Below are 15,249 nucleotides of genomic sequence, written 5' to 3' on the forward strand. Positions count from 1 at the left end.
GTGAAAAAATGTCGATATGTAGTAATGAGGCCATTAACCAAACAATCTGGTAGGTCTTAGATATTTTCTCTCTCCTTTCAGTAGGTGTCTGCTGTGGTTCACAGGAGCAGGAGCCTCTGCATAGTCTAGAAAAATGGTACTGGTCTTCTTTACACCTCTGTGAAAACTAAAGTGCTGCGCTTGACCAAGGCTAGCTAGGCCTGAGCCCTCTTCAATTTTTGGTAGCATTTCCTTTGCACACTTGGGGACAGGTATGTTAAGACTGGTTTCTTTTTAATGATTAACAGGCCCAGGAAGGCACAAGACCATTATTATACCATTGACTACTATATGAGGAAGTCTTGAGACGCCCACTTTTCATTTAAAAAGAAAAACAGGATTCTGTATTCACTGTTGATGTCTATGTTGTTTAACATCTACACGAAACCGCTGGGCAGGGTTATCCAGAGGTTCAGAGTAAGTTGTCAGCAGTATGCTGATGACACTCAGCTCTATTTCTCCTTTACCTCTGCAGGTGAGGCAGTGGAAGTGCTGGACCAGTGTCTTGCCTTGGTAATGGACTGGATGAGAGCCAACAAACTGAAACTCAATCCAGATAAGATTGAAGCATTGTTAGTGGGTGGTTCCCTATACCAGATGGGTGGGCGGTTGCCTGCTCTTGATGGGGTTACACTTCCTCTGAAGGAGGTTTGTAGCTTGGGGTACTCCTGGATCCTTTGCTATTCCTCAAGACCCAGGTGGCTTCAGTGGCCCGGACTGCCTTCCACCAGCTTTGGTTGGTGGCCCAGCTACGCCCCTAACTGGACAGGGATAGCCTAACTACTATGTCTATGTTCTGGTAATCTCAAGGTTAGATTACTGCAATGCGTTGTACTGCCTCTGAAGACAGGCAACTCCAGCTAGTGCAGAATTCAGCGGCCAGGTTGCTTACTGTAGCAGGATGGTTTGATCATATTACTCCGATCCTGGCCTGACTGCACTGGCTACCAATTAGTTTCCAGGCCCAATTCAAAGTGCTGGTTTTGACCTATAAAGTCTTAAACGACTCAAGACCGCAATACCTCACTGCCTCTTTCCATATGAACCTACCCGGACCCTGAAATCATATTCTGAGGCCCTTCGTCATATTCCGCCTCCTCAGGAGGTCTGGAGGGTGGTAACACAAGAACTAGCCTTTTCTGCAGTGGCTCCCCAGGAAGGCTCACCTGGCACCTTCATTATACCCCTTTAGGCACCCAGCAAAAACATTCCTTTTTAACCAGGCCTTTGGTTGATTTAATTGTCATCCTTATTGTTATTTGTGCAATAAAATAACAGAGGCAAACAATGATTTTGCCTTCAAATTCATACGTGTAACCTTTTAGAAAAGTGAAAAATGCAAAGACCATTTCCTAGACCTCTTCACTCTGATCTATGGCAACAGGATCTTTACATAAATCTGCACAGAGCTGCACTCACAGCTACTCAGAAATTGCTTCAGCACAGGGATCTGGAGGGGGTAATTCAATCAGTTCTATTTTCAGCCATCTCATTCTGGGCACCATCTTTTCCTTCCAAACGGCAGCCTGTTGAGTGTGCACTGCAGCTGATCTAGGTGTGAAAGCCTGTTTCTGTGGGTGGAAGTCACTGGGTCAGGTTCCTTGATTTGGAGGAGTTCTTAAAATATACATAGTCTGGATCCTTCTTTGATGCATCTTTAGCTTGCATTTACATCTTATGTATTCCCACTCAACTCTTTCTGCAGCTGAATGGCATTATCAGCTTCTTCCTGCTGGGGTCTGAGATTTATCAGCATCTTGTTAGATACACATTTTCTAAACAATTCATTTCCATAGGTGAGCAAACAGCCGGCAGATATCAGGGCCTCTCTTTCTTCACGGGTGCAATGTTGGTTTTTGAATGTTTACACTACTTAACTCTCTGATTTAAAGCTAAATAGAGTCATTGTGGTACAGTGCCAGGTCACATCTTTTGTTTTTCAAATAGTTACTATTATAGATTAGATTCCTTTGTTCTGTTATATCCTGCCATCTTTCCTCTCCCTACCAATTTGCTTCATTAACTGTTAGCAAAGTAGGTCAATTCTTTTGCAGAAACTATTTCTGAAAAAAAACCAGTGTGCATCTTTGATTTTCTTTTGTCTCTTTATCAAGGTTGTGGAAGTGCTCTCTACACTCTCTTTAGGATTATTATTTATTTGCAAGGAGGCAAGATTTGCTATCTAAAGGCTATCTTTGTAAATTCCCGGGCCAGCAAGACATTCCGTCTCTGGAATGCAACTCTCATAATCCTTGACAGTTGGCCATGCTGGCTGGGGCTGAGGAGAGTTGGGAGTCCAACAATATCTGGAAGGCTGGAGATTCCCCTCCACTGCTGTAAGAGGTGGTGGGTCAAGGCATTGGTTTCCATCTCCCTAAGTAGAGGAACCATCTCACACTCCTCAACTGCCTAGAGGGACAGATTTGGCTTACGGCTTCCAGTTGCTGACACCTTCTATAAACACTGCAAACGAACTTCTGGAAATCATTCCTGATTGGAGATTGGTTTCTTTAGAAGCACAGGCCTAACATCTCCTTTAGCTCTCAGAACCTTTGGAAAGCACACTTGTCAATTTCACTAGGCAATAACTCATATTCTTCGTAAATAACCAGCTTTCCATATTCTGGTCCCTGTTGTAGGTTTCCCATGTCAGGTGGGATGCAGCAAGAGGAAAGCAGAGAGGAACTGTCACTTGTCTGGCCACACTGAATCTGCTGCACTTGAGAGACGCAGAGTGAACAGATGCTCAAGCTGAGCTAGGAGGTGCTTTCATCCACTGACTGCTCTCTGGGTTTATATACTGTAAAACACTTATTGCCCAGGATGGTTTTGTAGTAAATTCCCCATTTTAACTACGACAGGTTCACAGATGTAACCAAAGCCTTCTCTGCGGGCATCGCACAAGCAGTCTTGCCTCTTTTATGCACAAACAAACAGAAACATATGTATGTGCATATGTATACATTCATGCACACATGTATGTACTGGTATATCGGCGCTGTCTACCCAGATCACAATGGGCTCACACAAATACATAAAAATATACTCATAGGAGCATGTCCACACACTGCTTGCAGCAGCACAGTCATGTGTTGCACATGAGAACTCAGCATGTTGGTCTGTCAACATGATAGCTAAATGAAACTTCAGCAGGAGGAAACTTCAACACTAGATAGCCATCAAATCTATTTCCTGCCTATGAGCTTCCAGGGATATCTAGCTTGACACAGTTGGTAGGGAAAGGTGCTGGACCAGATGGACCTTGGTCTGATCCTGCAGGGCTCTTCTCATGGTCCAGAGCACAAAAAGGACAAACAGAACTGTAAGACTTCAAGCAACATTTGTTGCTTACTACACAACGTCACACCCAGCGTTGAGGCACTTTAATATATGACAATGGTGATGCACTGTTTAGCAGGTCCAGATACACACTGAAGCTTGGTAAGACAGAAGCTTTGTGGATGTGAAAGTTCCCAAGTTTCAGAAATGGGCAGTTTCAGAAATTGCCTGTTCTTGATGGAGTTGCACTCTCCCTGAAGGTACAGGTACATAGCATGGGAGTACTCTTGGATCCATCATTGTCACTGGGTGCTTGGTGACTAAGAATGCCTTTTCCAGCATGGGCTTGTATGCCTTCTTCAGCCATTCCTGGACAGGGATACATGGGCACGCTGGGGGGACCTCTAGACTGGACTGCTGCAGTGTTACCTATATTGGGTTACCCTTGAGCAAGTGCAGAATGCTGCGGTCCAGTTTTTGGCCAGAGCAGCTCCGCATCAGCATTTTGGTGTGGAAAGTTTTGCACTGGCTGCCAGCACATTACCAAACAAAGTTCAAGGTATTACTCTCAGTGTATAAAGCCCTAACCTGAAGTTACCTGAAGGACCACCTGGTGCTTTATAAACTGGCCAGAAAACTGTGACCATCTGGAGAAGCCCTACTTACTGTCTCATAGTTATTTCATATTTGTTTAATTCCTATACAAACCGAAGCTTTTAGCATGGTGGTACCAGTAACTTGCAACACTGTTCCTGTTGAAATCAAACAGGCAGCAAACAGACAATTCTGGAAACATTTTGTTTTGCCAAGCATTTCTAAGAGAATTAATTTGATTCAGTGCTGGCCATTTGTTTTAGAATCACAGATCTGGAAGGGACCACGAGGGTCATCTAGTCCAACCGCTTGCAATGCAGGAACCTTTTGCCCAACATGGGGCTCAAACCCACAACCCTGAGATTAAGGGTCTCATGCTCTACCAACTGAGCCATCCCTGAGTTTTGTATGTTACGGTTTTATAATTCTATAGTTTTCTAATTCTTTTTTTTGTACACTGCCTTGATGTATTCTATCAGTTAGCAGTTTGTAAATCTCATAAATAAATACACAGAATTCGCACAGTAGCTGACACATTAACGTGCATCTTTTCCAGCCAATGCTGTTAAGAAATACAGACACACATCACATGCAGCCCACATGGCCCAAAGCATGCAGTGGTCCACAAACAAAACGAGGCTCTCGTGCTTAAATGACACAAACTCTCCAACATCATTTTTCATATCGGTGGGCATTGTGTGGATCTACCCAATACAAATATGCAAAAAGATAGAATATTGTTCTCTCTTACCCTCCCCATCCTTCTCTAGCTGACCAGGTTCAAAGCTGGGAAAGGCAAAGAATTGCACCTCGCTTCCTTCCAGCGATCCACCCACTCCCCATTTTATGGCAGCTGCAGGAAATAGTCTGGGTGGCAAGGGAAACAAGTGTACCTGCTCCTTGATCTCCTCCAGTCCCAGGGTGGCAATGCTGCCTGAAGGCTTCTTCAGAGGGGGCTTGGGGCGTCGTAGGCCATGGGCCACCTTGTCACGGATCACCTGGGGCACAGCAAAAGGCAGAGAGTGGCAGCTCCATGTGTGTTTAAACTCCTATATCACTTTGCAGTAGGGAACGTGTCATATACACACAGCAACTCCTGCCAACTTGCATTTTGCTCTATTCCCACTTTGCCCTATGATGTCATCAAGCTAGATTTCTTCCTGGAAAACAACTTTAGAGGCCCTAAGTCCTGCAAGCAGGTAGTCATGAACAGCCAAGCATCCTACATGGACCATAGCAAGGACCTATCATGCAGACTGTGGTTGGAGTTCGCTGAAGCTGTCCAGATGCAGCAGATGTTACCAGCTTGTTCTGTAGTACTGGAGGCAGGGAAGACTTGTGGCTCCCTAGCTGTTGTTTGACTCCCAACTCCAAGTATCCCTTGTTCCTCATCCTTGCTCTAGAAGTGGTCCAGGTGCTGGTCATTACCACCTGGGGGGGGGAATAGCATAGCCTGTGCTGACAAGCAGGTAAACTCATTGAATTTAGGGGAGTTTGCCAGCTCTATGTAAGGTGTCAGCAGTTAACGGTACAGCACTATCTTAGTGGGGGGTGCCAGAGCTATAGGTTCCCCCTCGATGCAAGCTCTAAGCTCAGCCCAGTACAAAGTCACAGCTAATGCAACACAAGACCCTTTCTTTCTCCCCTAGGTGGGCCCTCACCTCATAGATGTAGTCCAAGATTTCCAGGACAGTGAGGACGCTGGCCCCGATGAACAGGCCCATTTGGCCTCCAATGTCCCCTGGCAGAAAAGGAGGCAGTTAGGGCAAGGGAGACGATGGTGAAAAGCAAGTCATCTGCTGGACCCTGAGCACTGGGGAGGCCTCTGCAGGGAGGAGGGTGACAGGGCCTCAGGCAGGATCCCTGCCGCTTTTACTGAGTATCAGGGAATGGGAGAGGGAGAAATGGTGACTGAATGTGGTGGCCTGGGGAAAGGCAAGAGAGTGAGCAGCAGGAGCATTGGTATGGCTTTGCTTTCCTTCAGGGTTTAGCTTCCTGCTCCTTTTGAAAGCAATGGGCACCAGGGTCCTTCTAGCACTGGAGGAAGAGGTTGGAGGAAGACCTCATGGAGAGGATGAAGTAGGCGTGTGAGCACAGCTGCTGTGGGAGCAGTCCCTCCCTGCACACTGGTTGGGTGCCCAGCAGGGAGTAAGGCAGCTCAGGCCCTGAAGTGTGATGTGTCAGGGAGAAGGGGGGGGGGGCTCTATAAGTCCAGGCCAGGCGCCTTCTTGCTGTGGCGGCTTGTCAAAAGAGGGAACTGCTGTTGGGCCTGCGTTGCTGGCACCACCAGTGATGGAGTCCAGAAGTCAGCACTGCAGCAAACAGCCAGAGATGCTGGCAGATGACAGGGAAAGGCCAATGAGGTGAAACCTGTGTTGCCATAAAACCTTGGGATTTTGGTGAGCCCACGTCATGTCTCCGTCCCAGCAACATAAGGTATGAATCACAAACAGGTTCTTGCCCATTTGCCTGCCTGCCTGTGTCGCTTCCTTCTCAAAGCTTGCTTTGCCTCGAGAGCACTAGCCCTAACCAAAGGAAGGTGGCAGGTAGAGGAGCAGATCCACTCACCGAGAAGCCCTGCCAGGTTGTATGCCCTCTTCTGCTCAATCGCCTCATAGTTCAGTGCCTCAAAGAAGATGTCCAGCACCAAGAAGTTCTCCCTAAGGGGAGTTGGGGAGGGGAGAGAAAGGATTCAGAGGCTGAGCCGGCTCATATAGTTCTCCAACCCAGTTCCCTCCTAGCCCATTTTTGTTTATAATGTTCTGGTGCTTCTCCCACATCCTGTGGGCTGTGCATCAGCAACAGGGCACTCACCGGATGTAGGTCTCATTGCGGTTATACTTGCGAGCAAGGTACCGGGCCGAGCCCTTGTTGGGCATGCGCACCATGGAGATCTCCTTGCCGTAGCGGGTCAAGTTGCAGGGTGTGGGGCAGACACAGCGCTCCTGGGAATCCTCAACTGCTGTATCTGTGAGCAGAGAGCTGCACGTTAGGCAGGATAGGAACACTTTGGAACAACAATCAAAACAAGCCATTGCCTGCTCAACCCTGCCATGGCAAAAGACCCACAGCCTATTGAGGCAATGTCTCATGGTCAAGAAATCCTCTTGGGACTCCTGTTGGGATACGAACACGTGTCTGAGAGAGTCAGTAGAGCCCTCGACACAGCCCAACAACATCATGCCTCTCCATCACACCCCAGGGTGACAGCTGCCCTCCTCTCCTCTGTACCAGCTCACTGGACCCCAGCTGAGGGATACAGCTGCTCAGTATCTGCTGAAGCACTTACCTAGTGTATGGTCAGCACATTCAATGTAAACGTTGGGCGAGCAGATGGTTTCGTTACCTGATGGAGAAGGACCTGGTTAGTGAGATACAGAGTTGGGTCCTCTCCTTACCCAATTCAAGCTCATGCTGTTACTCGGTGGTGTTAAGAGAGACGGTTGGTCACTTCATTAGGCAATTATGGGCAATTGCCTAGGATTGCTGATGGAAGGGCTTCCCCCTTGCAGATTGCTATTTGCTCTGATTCAGCAGTAAAAACAAGGGTTTTCCCAGGGAAAGTGCAGAGACAAAAAACAAAACAAAACCACTCAGACACAGAGCTTTAAAGCCTAGAAATGCAGCACAAAAGGAAGTCTGGATGAATCCTGAGCTGAGGATGGACTGAAACTTAACAGGGACAGTGTAGTAGTAAATTTCCTGTATTGATAAGACATTCTAGAGTTGGATGGGACCTCAGTGGCCAACTAGTCCAACTCTTCATTGGATACAGGAAATCCACTGCTACGACATCCCTGGTAGGTGACCTTCCAACCTCAGTTTAAAAGCCTCTAATGAAGGAAAGCCCTTCTCCTCACAGCTTCCAAGGTAGTCTGTTTCACTCTCAAACAGTGCGTACAGCCAGGAAGTTTTTCGTAACATATAGTTGAAATCCCCTTTCTTGTAATCTGATTGGGGTCCTGCCCTCTGGAGCAAGAGGGAACAAATTTGCTCCATCATCTATGTGACAGCCCTTCAAATAACTGAAGATGGCTATTGTATCACCTCTTAATCATCTCTTCTCCACGTTAAACATACATACCCAAGTCCTCCCAGGACTTCATTGTCAGAATGATCGCTCTCTATATGGGGGTTTGTAGACTTCAGTCCATTCAGTGATGAGATGCCCTGGAAGGTGGCAGATGGCTGGGGGGGGGGGGGATGGAGACTGAAGGAGGCAGAACAGCTGCTGGTGTGGTAGGCAAGGAAGAGCTACAGCCAGCCCAATGCATTCCAGGGGCTGAGCCAGAGGAGACATAATTTGAATGATCTTTTCTTAAGGTGCTCACATGCCTGCATGGAGTCACTATGGAGGGTCACACTTCTGCTCCAATAGGGAGGTCTCAGGGCAAATATCTGCGCTATAGGAAAGTTGAGTCAAAATTACAGTGGTACCTCGGGTTACGTACTTAATTCGTTCCGGAGGTCCGTTCTTAACCTGAAACTGTTCTTAACCTGAAGCACCATTTTAGCTAATGGGGCCTCCCGCTGCTGCCGTGCAATTTCTGTTCTCATCCTGAAGCAAAGTTCTTAACCCGAGGTACTATTTCTGGGTTAGCGGAGTCTGTAACCTGAAGCATATGTAACCCGAGGTACCGCTGTACCAGGGGCTTATGCAAGACAGTTTCTTCTCCCACAAGTAACTTGAGTGTGTCAGGGATCCTAATACCCAAGAAGGCATAGAATATGGCAGTGCAAGGAGGCTGAGAGCAGGGTAGGCCCATAGAGGGTATGTGGGAGTGCTGCCTCTATGTCTCCCCCAGCTCCTGTCTCTTTAATAACTGTATGACACACACAAAAATTTCCTGGCACACAAATGGATTATGGGGAAAGCTTCACTTGCTTGGCTGCCAAATGTCTGGCTGCTCCATTAAAGGAACAAGAGCAGTCCAGGAAAATGACAACAGTGTCAAAATAGCACATGGCAGAAATGAATTCATACTTCAGCACATCAACGAGGCAGCAAAAGGAGAGAGTCCTGGAGTCCGTGGGACTTAAGGGGAGGGGTGGTGGTGGGTCACCTTACCTGGCATGTGCACCATGCGGCACTGGCAGTTCCGCACCACAGCCTCCTTCTCGCACTGCAGCCTGCAAGCAGCAATACTGTAGCTCTCGTAGCCGGGCAGAACCTGTTCCCCCTTCACGCTGGCCCGGCAGCTGCCCCAGGGCTGGGGCAGGTACGTCAGCTGCAGGAGAAGGCGGGCAGGCTAAGAGCCAAGAGAAAATGGCGCCCTGGCCAGCTGGGGGACCAAGAATGCCTCTCTCAATGCAGCTCTGGGGCAGGGAGTTTTGCTTCCACTGAAGCCCATTTCCCAGCTGAGCTCTCCAGTCCCTATCCGCTCCCAATGTCCCACAAGCTCTGCTGTAAATAACCCTAGTGGTGCTTGCCCACCCCCCATCAGCATGGAAGTTCAAACCCATGCATGAGGCACCACCAGTGGGAATACTGTAATGGGAATACAGTTGCATCAGATTTTTCTTGACATTTCGGAGTGTGCACGCTTTGTACTCTCACTACAGATCTGCAGAATGAATCTAACAGTTTTCATTTGAGCCTTGGAAAAGGGCAGTTCTTCATACAGAACAAGTGCAGTGGCTAAGGAAGTCTGCAGTTCAAATCTCAAATCAAGAACAAGCTCCCATAAGGAAGTCATTGTCCTCACAGCCTCTGCACTCTTTCCCCTTCCAATGTGCTCTATTAAGACACCAGCCCAACTTACAGGAATGTTGTGTAATGGGCTAGAGAGATACAAGTACTCAGTACTTTGTACTACATTATCAATAACGTGTACCTTGAACACTTGAAATGTGCTATATAAATACTAAGCATAAGCCCTACAAAGGCAGGTGATTGGTGTGTGAGGGGGTTGGTATTTCAAGATCAATATCTAATGAGAAAGCCTACATGATGTGATGTGATCAACTTCTTTCTGGCAGATGCTGGCAGAATGCAAAGAAATGAGCCTTCAAATGACAAATGTTGATTTAACACTTTTTTACGGTGATTTTTTCTTTCATTCATTGTAATGCTGTGGAATTCTTTGATGAATAATCAGAGTTGCCACCCGGCTAGATGGAACGAGGATTGCTCATCTGCATATGCCAATTCATTGATATGTATGAAAAATTTTAAACTGCTCACTGCCTTGTGCTGAAGCTGAGCTAAAATTAAAACAAAGCTAGGTAGAGTTTAATTTGAACATGGTGGAGGAAGGAAATGAGGCACTAAATTGACACAGTTCAATGCAATTAATGTAACGTCTGATAAAGGAATGCTTCTAAAAGGACGGCAGCTGTCTTGCATTTTTTTGGGTCTGAAATAAGCTTCTGCAATTCATTCTGATTATGGGAAATGTGTTTTGCCATTTCAGATTTTCCCTCTGATTCCAATGCCTGTGAAGAAACAATCATTTAAGGTGGGAAACACAATGGTGCACCCAAACCCTGCAGAAAGCAGGACTAAATTCATCACACATTGACGGAGGCACGGGGAGCTCAATCCTGCCTGGTCGCTATCTTCCCCCAACCCTGCGGGCCAACCTTGACAGGTGGGCAGGACAATGCACACATCAATCATATGGCATCATTATTACATCATATGATTGATGTGTGGGTGGTCCTGCCCACCTGGCAAAGATTGCCAGTTGGGAAGGGGTAGATAAAGATCCGGCCTGATGAGCCAAAAAGGCTGCCCCCTCCTGATTTAGGCATTTCTTCCCGGAGCACTGAGAAAATTAATTTTTTATAATTTATAATTAATTTTTATAATGAATGATTTTAGAATGTTGTTTATGTTGTACTTTTGTACTGTTTTATTGTTGTTAGCCGCCCTGAGCCCGGCTTCGGCTGGGGAGGGCGGGATATAAATAAAATTTATTATTATTATTATTATTAAAATCAGCACCTTGTATTTACACTACAGATTTATATTGCTTCTATGTCATATTAACTTTCATGGCTCCCCCAAAGAAACCTAGGAATTGTAGTTTGGTTAGGTGCTGAGATTTTTCTCTCCTAAGATCCTTATTATTCTATTGAATTACAAATGTCACGGTTCCCTGGAAAGATGGAATAACCATTAAACCAGTTTAAATGTATAGATTTGCTTCTCCTCATTAGAAAGCACAAAACAATCCCTGCAAAAGATCTGTAAACACTTCAGTGTCTTCATTCAAACTGCATTAGAGTTAGCTGAGAAGTTGTGGAGTTTGCTGAATAGCATTAAGATGTGCTGTGCTGCTGGGTTTTTTTTCCAGATGTCAGCAAGCAGACCTATCATTTATATTTAACTTCTCTGCAAGCAATGATCTGATTTTTAAAAAATCCTGGTTGACCCATGGTCCAGCCTGCTAAGTGGAGGTCACTGTAACAGCATCACATCTGGTTGTTATCTACAGGCTAGGGTCTGGTGGGAGAGATGTTGAGGTTGTCCAATTCTCATTCCAACTAGCCTGAATGAACCAGACCAGGTAAGAGTCCTGGATCCTAGGCTATCAAATGCCTGTTACAGTGACATTCAAGTCCAGATCCTTTTGGGATGTTTGCCTAGCATGTCATTAAAGCCACTGCTTAGTCCTCCTCTATAACAGCTCATAGGGAGGTTCTAGGGATAAACATTCACTGACTGGGAGCAATGCTTAATCCTTACCTCTTTGCTCAGTGTGGCTATGACACTTTGCATCTACCTGTCCCTGCCAGAGGCATATCACTCTATGCCCCCTTACTGTTATCAGACACCACACAATCTCCAGTCTCACTTTTCCCGAAAAGCTGGAGCCCTTTTCTCCTCCCACCCCACCAGCCCTGCACTCATCTTCCCTTGTCTCATGGTCTTTACCCTCTGCTCCTGGCAGGACACAAAGGTCTGGAAACCTGGAGAGACTCCAAACCCCAGTTGGTGGATGTAGGGTGGCTCATCTTGGCTGTGGATCTGTACTCGAATTCCGGCTTCAAATGATGTCTCATCTGCAAGGGGAAGGAATGAGGCCATAGTTAAGGAAGGTTTTGCTAGACCTTAGCTGAATAAATTTAGCCATGTAATTTAATGAGATCTTCATGTCTATCCTTTGCATTCATACATCCCTGTCCTTTCCAACCGTTGTGAGCAGAGCAGCTGACTGACGCCTAATCAAGTGGGGACTCTTGATTTTATTAAAAGCATTAATAAAACAAACAGCTCTGGTCACTGCTATGTATTATAATTTTTAAAAATATCACAAATGTGCTGCCAGGAGCATCTATTTGAATATGCCAGCCCATCAGTGTCTTAAATGATAGTACAGTATGTGCAAACTGGTGATCCTGGTGACATTTTTTAAAATTGTAATATACAGTATAGCAATTAGGGCATCTGGTTGTTTGATGAATGCTTTTTATGTTTGTATATTTGTAATGAAAAAATTTCTTATTGTGCTTCCTAACTCTTTGATTAGGGTGTAGAAGTTTTTTTTTTTTTTTTAGGCGCTCTTTCTCTTGAAAAAATGTTGGTGAACCTCTAGTTACTTTCACGAAACTGCAGCTAACCCCTCCTGCTCACTCCCACTGGCTTCTGGGGGGGTAGATAGTGCCATCAATGAGCCATATAAGAGGGAATCTGTTATCAGGAGAGTGAGGACTGAGGTAGGCAGAGAGAAGGGGAGCTGGGGAGCAAGGAGATTAGAGCTGCTGGCACAGTGACTCCATCATCTTAAACTCAGTAGCAGAACACATGTTCTGCATTCTGAAGGCACTAGGTTCAATTCCTGACATTTCCAGGCAAGGCTGGGAATACCCCTCCTCTGAAACCCTGGAGAGCTTCTGAAATTCAGAATGGGCAATAATAAACTGTATCAGGCATGGTATAAGGTATAAGCCTTTTTCATCCTGATGGTTGTTGTCTCGTGGGAAACCTTTTCCATGTGTCGCAGGCCAGTGATGGGCAGGGTAACGGAAGTCCAGTCCCACACAAGTCAGAGGCTTCTATGCCTTCATCGCTCCATCCAGGCAAGCGAAAGGCATTATTGCAGTTCAAGGACACATTCCAGTCGGGCAAAAGAAATGAAGGGGGTTGTGGACCATAGCTGTGAGGGATGTGGCCTGGGAAGAATCCCTAGGGACAGTCAAGGGCCTGGAGGGCTGCACTTGGCCCCCAGGCCTGAGCGCAGACACCCCCTTGCACTAGAAGGCACAATCGTCTAATTTGTTGTAGGGCAGCGTCCTATGTTTCTACGTCCTTTCCTCTCTCCCAGCACCCTCCCAGCTCTTACTGGTCTCTCTCCAGATGGGCAGGTACTCCTCTTGCTGGATGTCCAACATAATCTCCAGCCCGTTGCCCATCCCACTCTGGCGAGTCACTCGTGGTTTGTTCCGGTCACCATTGAATGTGTAGCACTTCCCATAGCGTGTGTAGACCTGGGGAGAAAGGGGCATATTAGAGAAAGGGCCCGTCATGCCTAGAAGCCCAACAAATACTGTGCATGCCAACGTAGCCAGAAGGAGCAGGAAGCTTCCCCACTCAACTCTGCCAAGGCCTTTGACCCAGAATTGGAACAACCCCTCTGCTATTCCAGCATCTGGCTTATCCTTTACTCGACCTCCATTTTACCATGGCTTCTTCCCCTGACAAGATCAATGAGATCTGTCTGCCTAAGTTGTAAGTCCTACAAGGTACTGGGGGAGAAGTTTCTCTGGCATAGGAGAGAGGTGGGTATAAAAATCCTGCCTGAACCCAATACACCATTTAGCTGGAAGGAGGGAGAAACACACAACTGAAAAAGAGGGTCAGATTCTTCAGAGAGTCAGAGGACATGTCCTGCTTGCAGTCTTCCCAAAGGCACCTGGCTGCCCACTGTGAGAAACAGCAGGATTAGAGAGAGGCATTTGATTTCATCCAGCAGAGCTCTTGTGAGTTCATGGCATACATTGTATTTCAGGAAATAAGTGGATAAATGGTACTTGACCCCGGGAGACTAAACAGGGGCAGGATAGTAGTGGGGAGATACAGCTACAGAGGCAAAGAATATACCAGCAGGGCCAATTCATCCCAGGACAAGGTTGGGACTGAAAATAACCAAGGGGAATAAACCTCAAAGTCAGCATCTGATACATCACCCATGTTGGTCCCAAGCTGTGATGGTGCCCCCTCCCACATCAAGGACCCTCAAAAAGCCCAGCTGCTCCCTCAAATCATTCTGAGACAAGCACTTCCCGCTTTGTGTTTACCAGGTTGGGTCAGGATACTGACCCCAATCACTCTACAGCAACTAACTCTTTCTTTGGCCACCACTATTCTGGTGGTACTGAACCCTTTGGGATCCATCAGCAATATTTTAGGATTGGTTTATTTCTACAGTGTCCAGATACACGTGATAATTTGACCGTCTTAGGTCAATACCTTAAGCCACACAGAAATTAACAGTTTGTGCCAAAGCAAGCAAGTAGTTTTTTAAAGTGAGATGATAATAGGTACAAGAGGAATGCTGTTAAAAACACCAGGGAGAAGCAATATTGATCGGCAGGAAAACAAAACTAAAATAGCCGACATTTCTTTCTCAAACATCCCCCCCAACTCCCCCCCCCAGTATACTTAGATCTAACTTTCGATTTCATAGTACCTCAAGTCCATTGCAGTGGGGTTCATCACTTGTAGCAGAAAAACAACCATCCACTGCCACCAAACATTTACCTTGTCTGCCTCAAGCCTTGTAATTCTCTCTTCCTCCTTCTGGGTTGCCCCATGAGGTCTCCCTGCCCTCTCTCTTATGAAATTCCATCAGCCTAAGCCGCCTTAGGGCATCACACAATAACCAGGGAGCAGGGCTGTGTTGCTGGCCCTTGCTTGGCATTGGGTACACTGCTGAGCTTGCCCCTGAAAGTCTTTCTTTTGGCATGGACATCTGTACTGAAGAAACCGCCACGTGAGAGCTTGTGCTATTGATGCAGAAGGCCGCCTTGGATGGGGTATAATCATCATCTTCTTCGTAATTGGGACACCTTTCTGGTTGGAAGTGCCAATCACCTGGAAGCCTCCACACCAGCAACTGCTCATGTGTAGGCTTCTTCAATGCTTATATCTATGAACAGCCATCCTGGAGCAGGACCAACAGAATGCCTGATGGCAGAGGCAGGACCAGAAACATTGTGCTGCTCTCCAATAATTGCACAATGTTCTATTCACACAATTGACACATGCAGGTGACTCTAGCTTATCCACTTTCCCTATCTGTGATTAGCACCCATTCACAAAGTATGGCTTTGATGAGTATTTTTCAGACTTCCACCCTGCAGGAGATATTTTCCAGAGTTATTCATCTGCCA

General features: G+C 46.5%; 2 protein-coding genes across 10 annotated transcripts in view; one reads left to right on the forward strand and one right to left on the reverse strand.

The window, feature by feature from the left end:
- Positions 1–15,249, forward strand: part of OBSL1 (obscurin like cytoskeletal adaptor 1) — a 178,404-nt gene that overhangs the window by 130,986 nt on the left and 32,169 nt on the right. The window lies entirely within an intron of this gene.
- The window catches only part of ASIC4 (acid sensing ion channel subunit family member 4), a 232,915-nt gene that overhangs the window by 9,998 nt on the left and 207,668 nt on the right, over positions 1–15,249 (reverse strand). For all 4 annotated transcript variants that reach the window (XM_081171432.1, XM_081171435.1, XM_081171433.1 and 1 more), the window contains exons 2-9: positions 13,200–13,344; positions 11,792–11,919; positions 8,981–9,140; positions 7,202–7,258; positions 6,727–6,880; positions 6,481–6,572; positions 5,574–5,653; positions 4,806–4,910 (exon numbers count right to left, since the gene is read on the reverse strand). In XM_081171432.1, coding sequence (XP_081027558.1) covers positions 4,806–4,910; positions 5,574–5,653; positions 6,481–6,572; positions 6,727–6,880; positions 7,202–7,258; positions 8,981–9,140; positions 11,792–11,919; positions 13,200–13,344 — 921 coding nt within the window. The remainder of the gene's footprint in view (positions 1–4,805; positions 4,911–5,573; positions 5,654–6,480; positions 6,573–6,726; positions 6,881–7,201; positions 7,259–8,980; positions 9,141–11,791; positions 11,920–13,199; positions 13,345–15,249) is intronic.

Source organism: Podarcis bocagei, assembly GCF_964188305.1.
Source record: "Podarcis bocagei genome assembly, chromosome: 1".
Taxonomy (NCBI): domain Eukaryota; kingdom Metazoa; phylum Chordata; class Lepidosauria; order Squamata; family Lacertidae; genus Podarcis; species Podarcis bocagei.